The 14,391-nt window shown below is 37.6% G+C and overlaps 1 protein-coding gene across 6 annotated transcripts in view; it reads right to left on the reverse strand.

Annotated features, from left to right (window-relative positions):
- Positions 1–14,391, reverse strand: part of mapk10 (mitogen-activated protein kinase 10) — a 51,852-nt gene that overhangs the window by 20,219 nt on the left and 17,242 nt on the right. For 5 of the 6 annotated variants that reach the window (XM_057359821.1, XM_057359820.1, XM_057359823.1 and 2 more), the window contains exons 2-5: positions 9,181–9,252; positions 7,176–7,345; positions 1,857–1,986; positions 100–158 (exon numbers count right to left, since the gene is read on the reverse strand). In XM_057359821.1, coding sequence (XP_057215804.1) covers positions 100–158; positions 1,857–1,986; positions 7,176–7,345; positions 9,181–9,252 — 431 coding nt within the window. Of the gene's footprint in view, positions 1–99; positions 159–1,856; positions 1,987–7,175; positions 7,346–9,151; positions 9,253–14,391 lie in introns of all 6 variants that reach the window. The other variant, XM_057359822.1, reaches the window with a different exon arrangement.

A 14,391-nucleotide genomic window follows, 5' to 3' on the forward strand; every position in this document is an offset into this window, starting at 1 on the left:
GTCTTGTAATAATTCAGTATGTGTTCACATTAGCTGTACATGTTTGTGGAAGTATTTAAAGCAATCGTGTTTAAACATCATGTCTAGAAAGTTACTCACACATCTTGAAATTCCTCTAAAGACTTCTGTGGTGTGAAGACATTTAATAAGCTGATGATCTGTAAGAGAAAATGTGGAAAAAGTCGAACGTGAGAGAATTATTATTTAGTAACCCACAGTTCAAGTCATCAGCAAAAGATTGTTGGCGATCAATAACAGAGCCATTTACAGTCGATAAGAGATAAAGATGAAAGAAGAACTACATTCGTATTTCCGTCTCGTCCCAGCTGTCCTTTATAACATGAATCTCTCTCTCTCTCTGCCGGCGGCCGCTATGTTGTTCTGTATTGATGGGTGGTCATGCTTTACTCTCTATATGTCTCTGCCTCACATCAAACATTGTATCTTCTCTAATAAAAGACTTGTCATCTGTCTTTTTGTGGTGCATCAATGCCACATATCTGTTTACCGTTATAATACATATGGAGTTTATTCAGACCCAAAACTCGCGCGTAAGAAAACCACACGCGCATGCGTGATTTTAGCGCGCAGAAAAGTTCCACGAGCGTAAACACACCCTCGCGAGAGCGCATTTATGCTCCGAGTGCAAAAACAAAGTTAACAATAAAATGAGCGGAGACATCTGCCATTGTCCCGCCTCCAAAGACTCAGAAGTCAACTCAACGAGCGAGCAAGTGTTGAGCAGTTGCGAGAACATAGAGAGAATCGCGCGCGCGCTCGTCAAAACCTCTTTTGTTTTTGTTCGCGGAGCAGAAATGCGCCCGCGCGAGGATTATTTTCCGCTTGCGGATACTGTTCTGCTCTCTCGCGGAGTTTAAATGCGCCCTCACGGAGCAGCTTACCGCACGTGGTTATCATTATGCGCGTTTGCATCGCGCGTGAGTTTTGGGACTATATAAACTCCATAAATACAGCTCATATCCATATCTCATGTATTTCCTGTTTCTGTTTGTGACCCTGGACCACAAAACCAGTCATAAGTAGCACGGGTACATTTCTAGTAATAGCCAACAATACATTGTACGGGTCAAAATGATCGATTTTTCTTTTATGCCAAAAATCATTAGGATATTAATCATGCTCCATTAAGATATTTAGAACATTTTTCCTACCCTAAATATATCAAAACTTTATTTTTGTGAGGGGATGCAGCAAAAGTGTGAATATAAATGGCGGGAAACACGCCTACAAACTTCACTTCACTTGCTGCTGGCGCTCTTTGAGAATTACCCACTCAAGTTTGGTATCTATGTAAAGCTTAGAGTTTCAGTTTGGGTTCATCTACTCTCCACAACGTCATTACAACGGTAAGCCAAAAACGGGCGTTAAAACAAACCCTGCTACAGCGCCTCTGATGGACACTTTAAAGGCGATTCTCTCAATATTTTGATGCTTTGCACCCTCAGATTCCAGATTTTCAAATATTGTCCTATCCTAACAAACCATACATCAATAGAAAGCTTATTTATTTTGATATATCTCAATTTAAATAAATTGACCCTTGTGGTCCAGCGTCGCATTTGCATTCTGGCATACTACATTAGTCTTAGTAAACATGAAACATTGCATTCATTTTTTTGCTATCGATCTTGCAGGCTAACCAGTGAAGTCACGCTTCAGAATAGAAACAGGGTCTTTCATACTGTAGGTCACATCAAAAGTAAAACTTGAAACTTATCATCAGAGGTCAAGCATCCACACCACTGCAATGGAGTATTCGTGTCTCATAGGAGACAGTTTGCAACATTATCCATCCGATGGAGCTCAAGTAAGAGATAATGAGATCTGGCACTCACGTTTTTGTGATTGACACATTTCATAAGCACCAGCTCCCTGTATGCTCTTTTGGCGTGAGTCTGGTTCTGAAAGGGTCTACTGAGTTTCTTAATAGCCACATTTCTGTCCAGGACTGCGTCATATCCAGCACTGTAGAGAGAGAGAGAGAGAGAGAGAGAGAGAGAGAGAGAGAGAGAGAGAGAGAGAGAGAGAGAAAGCATTATTAACGTGCTGGAGAGAACAACATGGAATATAAAATGTACAGAATAAGATCAGTGACATTTATCAGACATGTACAACCATAACCATCAATTGTGCTGAATATAACCAATTCATGTAGCAGTGATGTATGTTATCTATTACTACGATGGAATTAGCTGTGAAATCAGGAAGCTCTTCACTGATTGGTCACTTCTCAATTCCAAGAACGTTGTGTTCTTGTGGAGACCGTTCTTGCGAGGCAGCCTCGGAAGAACGAACTTGGATGTACGCGCCGCAGTGACTTCTGGGACTTCAAGCGGATTCCGTAGTCGATGCATCCTTGATATCGAGAACCCATCTGGGTACTTCCATGTGTTCTTGAGTATTGGAACCGGACTTTGATGGTTATTGATGACGTAGAGCGAGAACACGGCCGCTGAAGAACGCATGCTGAGAAACCAGTGATCAGGGAAAGGTTACATTGAAACCACGCCCTCTCTCTCTCTCTCTCTCTCTCTCTCTCTTTCTTTGCCTTCCCTCACGTCTCTGGAAAACTGTGCTCATTAACGATGCAAAAGACTCGTCTTTTTCCACAGGAAAATATGGGATTAGACGGGGCCAATGTGCTCAGTGTGTGTGTGTTTGTGTGTGTCTTTAATCCCAAAGCACAGCAGAAAACAAGTCAGCCGCTGGTTCATTGTGATTCACTCATTAGCGTTCTCGAAGTGTGTGCTAATATTAAATCGTGTTAAAAAAATGTAATAAATTAAGCTTAAAATGAAGTTACAATTCAATTTCATAATGAAACGCATCAACAATTACGTTTACCTGAGGGACAAAGTGAACCATGTGATTTAGAAAATCTTTTAATTTACGTCCTAATGACAAAAAGTATTAATGACAATAGGCGTGCCGGTCTGTTTCTTGCAGGATTATGGGAGAATTAAAAACAGGCAGTTATGAATTGCCGGGTGCAGGGGAATTGTGTGACAGAGATGTGTCGTAGTGAGGTGTGTTTGTGTCAGTGTTTATGAATAATTGAAATCATTAGACATCCCGCTGGTTTCCACAGAACTGGAACATCTTGTCATTCACAAAGTTTCACTCATTTTCAAAAATGAAACTTTCTAACACAAATGAAAGCCCAAGGGCCCCTGATCGAACTGAACCTTTTTAACTTATTGCTGTCAAGAGAGGACGTGTCACCAGAGGCCATTGATTTTTATTACTGAAAGAGTGTTATAGGATAACAAATTCTGTTCTTTTACCATGTTGACATGTGTTGACAGGTTTGTTGGTAGTGTTGTTAAAAACAGACATAAAAATGAACAGCACGACTCACACAGGACCAGGAAACACAGCAGTTTCTATAAAATAATAAATCCTCCCGATGGAAAGTACAGATGTGAAAACGTGACATGTTGTACAGTCTAAACTGACCTTCACTGTTTTAATCCCAGATAAAATCTAATGAAAGCATTTTGGCTGAATAAAATGTATTTGCTTGTCTACTGTAAGAGCGCTCGCTCCTCTGATTTAGATAAATTTACACAACACATTTGACCCTGTCACTGATAGTGAACTTACTGTGGTGTTTGATCACGTGCGCACAAGAGATCAAGACAAGACCCATTTGTCATTTCATGAGTCAGAAGGGTTCCCTATTTATTCCCACAATTTACCCATAATGCAACATTCTCAAAACCTTCACAATGGACTAGCTCAGTAGTTCTCAAACTGGGGGCCCCGAGGTGGATCCAGGGGGGCCACAGATTTTGTGGCATTTTATGAAATATATAAATTGTTCATAGATTTTATGCAATCAAACATCAGAAAAATAAGACCACCAGACAAAAGAATTGATGTTTCAGCATTGTATAACCGAATATGTTTTTGTTTAAATAAAAATGTTAAATTTAAGATTATAAGTCTTTATTTGGGGGGCCGCAAAGCGATGCACTCTACACAAAGGGGGCCTTACAACGAAAAAGTTTGAGAACCACTGGACTAGACAAAACAAAACTAGACAGTCTATGTGAGGTCCTTATCTCCAAAACTTGCATGCATTCATGGCTCGGTCCCAGTGCTAAAAGATGCCGGACATGAACCGCACGGGGTAAGTGAAACTAAGTCATATGTCTGTGTTTTGTTGGCAATGGGTGCGCACGTGCTTTAGTTTCGCTCCCCAATCCTCCCCGCACGTGTCGTATGTTTTCGGAAATGATCGCACAGCTGTATCTGTCTTTTATAAATGTGATCAAACTAAAGACTCTACGGATATTTGAAGGGTACGATAGTATTCTGTAAGTATTCAAGATTAACATGAGATATGCAGAAACTGTCTGAGTTATGGCCACTTTAGGGTCACATATATTTTTTTTCAAAATAAAGCTACGGATTAGATTAGATGGTTTACCACATACATTTATATTTCACTTACAGTATGAGGACACATGAAGCTTCTGTCACAGAATTATTTACAGTGTCCAAAGACAAACATTCATACATTGTACATACAGTCAGATACCGTGACAAGATTCCGTTTGGACGTTTGATAGACTACTGTATATGAGCAGAAAGTCTGCGCTGTGGGGCTGGTGACACAGCAGATGGTCACATCAGAGGGGGGTGATGTACAAAGCAGGTTGTTTAGAAGGGGTGAGGTAAAACCCTATGTACACACCCTTATTCATGCATGTATGCAGCCACACACACATCTATAACACAGTTGGGTACAAAAACATTTCGCTTGAAGATAAATCATCATCACAGTCACATCAATAAAAAATATCATTTTTTTGCTACACCATTTGTTTCGTATAAGAAAATAAAAATGTCCATTTAAGCAGGTAAGTCATTCTCAAAGCAAGAAGCTTGAAAGATGCCAAAGCTCTTTTTGACCACAATGCCGATGTGTCCATGGCAACAGCAAATAGTTTCAGATATTTATTTTGTCTAATGACAGTCGTAGATGCCCATTTGTGTCAAAGATGATGTCATAAATGTCTCTGTAGGTGGTTAATGAATTGCACCATTTTCTTTAAGCAGATGCCACAAACTAAGACACCATTTCACTTCAACAGCATGACAGCCTCATTCCCATGGAAACCATGACAAACGCTCAACCCCAGACACCATATACTGTATATCTGCTGAAGTTTTATTTAGTTCATTTTTAGAAGTGTTGTAGCACACAAATGCTTTCTCAAAGCTAACTTTCAGATTGTTTCTTTGAAAATGATAATAACCGTATTCAACAGTTACGATTAAAGCACAATACATCTGATGGCCACAATCACGCTGAAGAACTGACCGTTTTCTGACAGATCCTTTAATAATCTGCTTAAATACCTTTAGACAAATGTAGTCATTAGGGCATTTTATGCTTACATTTCACCATATATTGTTAATGCTTTTAAAAATAGTATGCATAGTACGGTAGTATGCTGTGAGGAGAGATGTCTAACAGCACTTGTAAATAATAAACCTCTGTGAAACGACATGTTTGTATAACTCTACCCTCATTAACACACATATGAAACAACATTTCTTTCTTTCACTCTTTGAGAAAGTCCCGTACTGCCCGACAGCATCCTTCTGCTTCTTGAAAAATTGCCTCTGTATTGCATAATGGATTACATCGTAAATAATAACCTGGTACATCGCATTTGTTTGTGTGGTAATGTTTCTTGACATGCTGTTTGTTTCCCTGCATATATTTATTTATTTAAACATCTATTTTCTTGGCACACACCTTTGTATCTAATGTGCAAAGCATCCTGCGTGGTGAAGAATCTCATTTTCCGCAAGTGCACACAGGCAGGGGATTGACGTGTGCGTGTGCGTGTGTGACGTGATTTATTACAGACCGAACCTTTAGCAGAGTCAAAGCTTGCCAGATGCTTAGCACTCGGATCACTCCGCAGAATGCTGCGCTGTGTCATCGAAATATTCAGCTTTAAGCAATGCCATGAGAACCGTGAATTATATGATGAATCTGTTTAACAGCCCCACCAGCCCACCTAACATGACCTTTTATTTCTTAGAAGGTTGAAATGTCGTTTAAAATCCTCTTTGAAATAAAAAATTCAAATCACAGAAACATTGTTACAACATTTCATAAATGTTATTCCCACAACCTTGTATCAAGTGTCCCGATTCTAATCTAATATAAATGTTCTGTCCGGTATGGTTTTACATTGTACTGTGACTAACAATCGATATATTTGCATGGAAATATATTTGACGCAGGCTGGGAAAGCTAACAGATATTTTTCCCTGTTCTTTCAGTTTCATCAGGGCCTGTGACTTTGTACAGTCCATTTAGACTCTCTCTCTCTCTCTCTCTCTCTCTCTCTCTCTCTCTCTCTCTCAGTGGATGATGTGGCGTTTGTCAGGCTAATACTGATGCCATGCTTCATCATGTGACCGCTGCTGAGGAGAGGAAGCTAAATTAGATCAGCACTGTCTGTCCAGCAGGCACGGTTACCAAAGCCAGCAAACCAGCCAGAACACATCAACAACACTATTAGCAGTCCTGCGTCCCACTCTGCAAAACTGTCCCGATGCCTATGAAACAACACACGGGAAAGAGAAAACCGAGTGCCACGGAAGACAGCTAGACCTTCAGATGATGGACATGTTTAAAGGGACACTTCACCCAAAAATGAAAATTCTGTCATCATTTACTCACCTTCGAGTTGTTCCAAATCTGTATAAATGTCTTTGTTCTGATGAACACAGAGAAAGATATTTGGAAGGATGCTTGTAACCAAAGAGATCTTGCCCCCCATTGACTACCATTGTAGGAAAAACATCTTTTTTTTGTTCTCTTGAACACAATAGAAGACATTTTGAAGAATGTAGGACAGCAAACAGTTCTGGGGCACTTTTGACTACTATTGTATTTTTTCCTACTATTCCCTTTAAAGGAACCTTCATCTAGAATTCCCACAATCCCATGGGAGAAAGAGCGATCAGCCTACGGGTCATTGGAGCTGAACTGTCAAAAGAGAGACATGTGCAAATCTCCTTGCCATTTTCACTGTAATGGTTTAGATATACAAATGCATATATCCCCGTTGCAAGCACAAGCCTCATTTACAGCGAAACAAGAGCAAAGCATCATGGGTACTCACCACACTATTCCCTGAGCCCCAGAACCGATGGGCTTTAGATTTTGGTATCGTTTGAGAACCGTGAAGGTGGAATCTCCTACTTCCACACTGTAGAACTGGTTGTCCACTTTGCTTTTGCTCATGTTGTAATGCTGGGCAATGTAAGAAACATCAACTTGTTTGCCAAACCCCTGCGTGAAAAAATAGATTTATTAGCTGGGAATGTGTTACTTGTTGTTACAAAAGACTTCATTTCACAAAGTCATGCGACCTGGTTGAACAGAATCGCAATTCCTTAATAAACGAGGTACACATACAACCCTTATGGAATGAAAATATATGGCAATGTACTGAAAAATATATCAAACAATACATTTCCATTAGAACCAAGTGCTTATATTTTTCAATATATGAAAAGAAATTCTTTGTGAATTATTCAATATATTGTAATATTGCAATTAACATTGTATTTTAGAATTTGAAATATATATAAAAAAAATTGAATGAGGGCTGTTTACATATTCTCTTTGGTATTTTGGTATAAGGGTATAAAGATCCGATACCCAACTTGGCTTTGTTGTCTGTGTCATATCAAACACTTGATTAATAAATACAAACAATTAAACAGATATTTTACTATTTTAATACATCTTTGACCAACTCCAAAACATTTCAGATTAGCTCTGGATTGCATACTTGAGATTTAGAAGTCTGGTTAAACTAGTCCATCTGTATCATATCAATGATATAAGAGGCTCTCACGGGCTCTCTGGATTAGAGTTCATGTCAGCTTTAGAACAACTGTATAATCGATTGTACAAACTGTCAGATAGAGAACATATTCATGGTTAAATGAAAAGACGAAGCTGTCTACATAATTTCACAAGAGAAATTAGAGAGAGAGATGTGCTTTATAAAGTCTATCTTTATGATGCCCCTCTATTAAACCCACAGAGTTCATTTGAAGCTAATGAGCATTAGATTTACAGTAATTGCTGCCTTTAATCTAAACGAGGACTGAGAACATTTTGATTTCGTTGTGTAAGATTTATCAGTACACATTTTGGGTCTAAAACCAAAGATGTAATCACATACTTGATATTTTGATAGCATGCAGTATTAAGTGACCTTTTAATATAAATATGCTAGAATACAAATTATGTCAACAAATATTCTGTTCATTTAATGAAGATGTACATGTTCTATGGATAAAATGCAATGTACATTATCCACATCTACAACATTATTCATTATATTTCACATAAAACAAGTTACTACGTATGTGCAAAGTTATAAAATCAAATGTTATATGAAATAACTAGCATTGATGATTTGGAGTGTGTGTTAAAGGTATAGTTCACCCAAAAATGATCACCCTCAAGAAAGATTTTTGAAAGAATGTTAGCAACTGAGATTTCTGCGGCACCAGTCAAAGGTGCCCCAGAACTCTTTGTTTTCCTAAATACTTCTAAATATCTTCTTTGTGTTCAACAGAACAAAAAAAATGAATCATTTTTTCTACTATGGTAGTCAATGGTGCCCCAAAAATCACAGTTGCTAACATTCTTCCAAATATCTTTCTTGGTGTTCAACCAACAAAGAAATGTATATAGGTTTGGAGCAACTCGAAGGTGAGTAATCCATGACAGAATTTTCATTTTTGGGTGAACTGACCCTTTGAAGCAAACCTGTTTTTATGTTTTATTTGATTGACTAGACTGAGGTTTGCTTTAAAAGTTTCAATTTAACTCATGAACCAAATAATCGCATTGATTTTCAAAAACACTCACATGCATATTTAAAGCCATCTTAAGATGCTCTTAATGCGTTTTGCGAAACTTGACCCTGAATTGTTTAGAATGATGCAGAGAATTGATCCTGCATGCTGTACATCTCCAATAAATATCCAGACATGCAGTCACCAGATTCGTATTTGTTTTAGAGACAATGACAACCACAGAAATGAACTGAAGAATGGAAGTGAATGAATACTCTACCTTTTAATTGACCTGTATGGAACACACACCTGACAAAAGGCAATCTTCACATCCAGGACGGGAGCACTGCAGTTATATAAGAAATGTCTGTTCATAAATACCTGAAAGACACGGACAGAAAAGAAAGAAAATAATCGATTATTTCATTTTCTAAAATATTACGTCAGAATAAAAGCTTAAAAAGTGTGAATTGAAAAAGGTGCATAAAATCAACTTTAATTATTTCATATAATCAATAAATAAACTGTAAAATATATAAATATATATTCTAAAAAAAATAAGAACATATCATAAACAAGTCGTATTTTAGGATCAGAATATAAAACAGAATCACAGAACCCCTATCAACCACAAGGCAAAAACCTTTGCAACCTCATAGCAATGCCCTAGCAACGACCCTCAGTGTCATCTGATAGATTTTTTTTAATATGAAGATATCCTTATACATATATTTCTTCCATAATGATCATTTCATCTCCGTAGACGTCCACGCGCCCAAATGTCATGCATTCAGGGGTGTTTTTACAGATAGCGGTCCCCTGCGCCCAACGAGCATAATAGGGACCTGAGATAACGACACACATTTTTCTCACGTCTGTCATCACGGTCCAGCTGTTAAAACCCAACCCTGTGCACATAACAGCTCCAGGCACATTGACAATCTATGCATTAGCTCTGTGTACATGTCTGTATGGGACAAATATAGTTTGTGTCATTGGGAAGTCAAAGACGGTATGCTAATCTGTGATGATGATTTCTTCCGACTGATCTGTTTCCTGTTTTTGTCCCCTGAGGAGGGGGGGCGTTGGTGCACGCTGCCTTTTAAAGATTACGAAGCCCTGCAGATAAACGTTAAATATTCATTAGTGTTTTCCAGGCTTCATCTCAGCCAGCAGTAACAAAGGGATCTTTCCTTCTGCGCTAAAGGACCAATTGGCAAGTATCAGTATGAATGGATTTGGAAAGACTTTACAGTAAATTTGTAAACGTTAAGATGAGTTAATTTCTCTTTCTCTCTGTATTTATATAGTATACACATGTATACAGGTTTGGCTTTTATACAGTGCATTTAAAATATATAAACAGCAGTGGAAATGAATAGATTAATATACTGTATTGTATTGAATTTGAATTTGAACAAAATCAAACCTTAGGAGTGAAATAAAGTCACCCAACAGCAATGTGAAAGACTGACAGCATGACAAGACACATGAAAACTGTGCTTATCACTTCAAAAATATTACTGATGTATTGCTTAAAAGTGAATATGAGCTTGTTTTCTTTTCATAATTTGAGGTCTGAAAAAATACTGTACACAGCATGTTTTCTGTTATTATGACATTTTTCTCTAGTTTTCATTTTCTGCAAATAAATGCATATAAAAACAATATTTTTATTTGACATTTGGGAGAAATATTGTTAGTAGATCACAGAATGAAACAAAGATTATAATTTTACTAAACCCATACCTAGAAATTCAGAAAATCTAAACTTATTTTAAAATTATATAAACATTTAGCTATCATTAAAACTATTTTGTATGTATGTATATAATATATGCAGTTTTTGTATGACCGTGCGTTTGAGGCTCCGACATAAATGTGTAGATGATGGATATGATGTACCTGTGAAAACATCACTTCAGGTGATTTTGACTGACAGCTCACAGCTGTGCATGTAAATAGCGTGAGAGCTGTCAACAGCCTGTCTGTTTGTGAACTGCATGACATTAAAAGAGCTCGTTGCACTCCTCTCCAGAGCAACAACCATGAAACACAGAAAGATCTGCAGTGCACCACTGCTAAACATTCTGAGACAAAGAGCTTTATGCGATGTTATGCAGAGGTATGACATCCTTCATACTGATTCAAATGAAATACAGTGATTCAGAAAGAGAGAGAGAATAATGCTTAAAACGACACAAGAAAATTCCGGGTATAATTTGCAGTTGTAGTTCTCTAATAGAGAGGATCAGAGATGACGTACAGAATTTTTGTAGGCTAACCCGGTTCAATCGACCGAAAGCCTATGCATTCTTCCCCCAAAAAATTTGCTCTGTGATTAACAAAGGTTTATGATGTTTACATGTTTTGTTTATCAAGACAATCTTTACAAATTAACACAACATTTGTTACCTTTGAAGCCGAAATACAATCGGCAGAAGTAAAAAGCTAACACGTTGCTATAAACAGACTACACTTAAGGTCGCTCGATAGTCGCCTCCGACAACTATTTCAAACTTTATTAAAAACGTGTTCCATGGTAAGTAATTATTCCGCATCTACGTTTTCAGAGATTTGTGCCCATGTTGCATTATTTGCAAGCTTTATATGGGCAATGATGTCTGACGTCTAACGTCCCCGCCAAAGGAAGTAGTCGTTTTTTGCAACTTTAGCAACATTTTTAAGACACAATAAGGCAACAAACAAACAAGCGGGTTATAATTGGTGTGTTTAATGTCATAGAATAAAACGTGAAAATATTTAGAGGTTTTGTTTACCACAGACCTTATTTCGGGCGATTTACCAAAAACCCATTCAAAAAACCCATAGACTTTGGAACGATGGAAGCGGAAGTCCTGAAATGCTAACTCGCTTCCGGGTTTTGCATACAAATATACATCATCTCCCTATAACTATTTTCCTTTTTCATGTGAAGTTGTGTTTTGGTTGTCTAGCAGTGGAGCACAGATCTATAAACGTCTGATCAATACAGAATAATTCAGTTCAATCGTGTTTATATACAGTAATACATTCCAATGCACTTTGTTTCAAAGCAGCTTTAAAGATTTTTTTCCCATTTTGTCCTTATTTAGCAGCTCCATTTAAAGCTGAGAAATGTGGTTTTGTTAGAATGATTTATGATCAAATCGTACAGCATTACACAAGTGATAATTTTCTTTAAACCCTTAAATATCTCACACACCTGATATTTTAGACCAATGTCTGACGAGATATTCAGGTTGAAGTTAGTCGTACATTTAAAAATGGCAATGTTTCGTCACATTTAATAAAAAAAAACTTTGCACACATTTTTATAGTGATGTTCTTTGATACCAGTTAATAATCCTTCATTTTGACACCTCCTTCAGATTGGGAAACAGTTCTGTCTAGACTGTTTGTGTAGCACATTGAATCCCAAATGTTTTTAACTTTTTTAAACTAAAAAAAAACACTCCTGATAAACCTGGATCACACTTATGATTTTTGGAGTGGAAAAATGTCCACGGCAGTGTACTATGAACTCTATTATTCAAAATTCTCTTATTTTGTGAAATAATCTGTTGCTATGAGTGAGTTCTTTTGTACAAGTTCATATTAATATTATATGTATTATATGTATTTATATTAATAAAGTTGCATGATATTAATATGCTTAATATTGTACAATATTAATACACTATCATGCATATTATATTTTATGTTCCAAACAAAAGTAAAAAACCATTGCTTTCTCTTACATTGGCTACTGTGTATAGACCCCCTGGGCCCTACACTGATTTTCTGAAAGAGTTCGCGGACTTCTTATCAGACCTATGGGTTAACGTTGATAAAGTACTGATTGTCGGAGACTTTAATATCCACGTAGATAGTGCTAATGATGCATTAGCAGCTGTGTTTACAGAGCTATTACACTCTTTTGGAGTAACACAACACATCAATGGACCCACTCATCGATTTAATCATACACTAGACTTGATTATATCTCACAGAGCCAATCTAACCAATATAGATATTATACCTCAAAGCGACGATGTCACCGATCACCATCTTATAACATGTACACTGCAGTGCACTGCAGAAATCAGCCGTTTAACTCGTTATCGACAGGGTAGAACAATTACCTCGACTACTAAAGATAGTTTGTAAAGAACTTGCCAGATCTGACTCCTTTAATAACTTTACCAATAAATACAGAATCGCTCGATGACATGACCAGCAACATGGGCACTATTTTCTTTAACACATTAGAAGCGGTCGCACCTATGAAGTCAAAATAGATTAATGAGAAAATCGTAGCACCATGGTACAATAGCACCACTCGCGCCCTTAAAAGAGAATCACGTAAACTGGAGCGCAAATGTAAACAAACCCAATTAGAGGTCTTTAAAATTGCGTGGAAAGAGAGTGCAAACTGTTATAAAAAGGCACTAAAAGCAGCAAAGGCTGAGCACCTCCGTAACCTCATAGAAACTAACAAAAACAATCCAAGGTTTTTATTTAGTACAGTTGCTAAACTAACAAATAAACAGACTTCACCTGACCTGGGTATTCCGCCGCACCTTGGTAGCAATGATTTCATGAAAATCGAAAACATACGAGACAACGTAGTAAAAACCCAACCTCGAAGTGTGTATCGAAAATATAAAACATTGGATGAAAACTAATTTCCTTCTTTTAAACTCTAACAAAACAGAAATATTACTTATCGCACCAAAAACACGTAAACAGAATATCTCAGATTATAACCTGCAAATTGAAGGCTGCACTGTTACTCCAACAAATACAGTTCAAGACCTTTGGAAATCACATCTCAAATGTCACAAAGACAGCCTTCTTCCACCTTAGAAATGTTGCCAAATTGCGAAATAGTTTATGTGTGGCTTACGCAGAGAAGCTTATTCATGCATTTGTGACCTCAAGACTTGACTACTGTAATGCACTACTCAGTGGTTGTCCTGCATCATTAATAAACAAACTACAGTTAGTTCAGAACGCAGCTGCCAGAGTTCTAACCAGGTCCAGAAAATACCATCACATAACCCCAATGTTATCAACCCTTCACTGGTTACCCATTAAGCATCGTATTGACTTAAAGTTCGTTTAATTACTTATAATAAAGCCTTAAACGGTTTAGCCCCTACCTACATAACAGAGCTTCTACCACACTACAACCCATCACGCTCTCTAAGATCTCAAAACTCCAGACTTTTGATAACACCTAGAATAACTAAATCCACCAAAGGGGGCAGAGCTTTCTCATACGTAGCACCTAAACTCTGGAATAGCCTCCCCGATACTATTCGAGGGTCAGACACACTCTCCCAATTTAAATCTAGATTAAAGACACATCTTTTCAGCCAAGCATTCACTAACACATAGCTAATGAACAGCAGCTACGCTAATTATTCTTTTTCTGCCCCCATCCCGAGGTAGGGAGAGATTCCGCCAGGTCCAGATGAACGCCCATATGCCCATCCCCAACTACAGATTATGCCAGCTACATCTGAAAATCCCGTG

The sequence above is a fragment of the Triplophysa rosa genome, linkage group LG19, assembly GCF_024868665.1.
Source record: "Triplophysa rosa linkage group LG19, Trosa_1v2, whole genome shotgun sequence".
Taxonomy (NCBI): Eukaryota; Metazoa; Chordata; class Actinopteri; order Cypriniformes; family Nemacheilidae; genus Triplophysa; species Triplophysa rosa.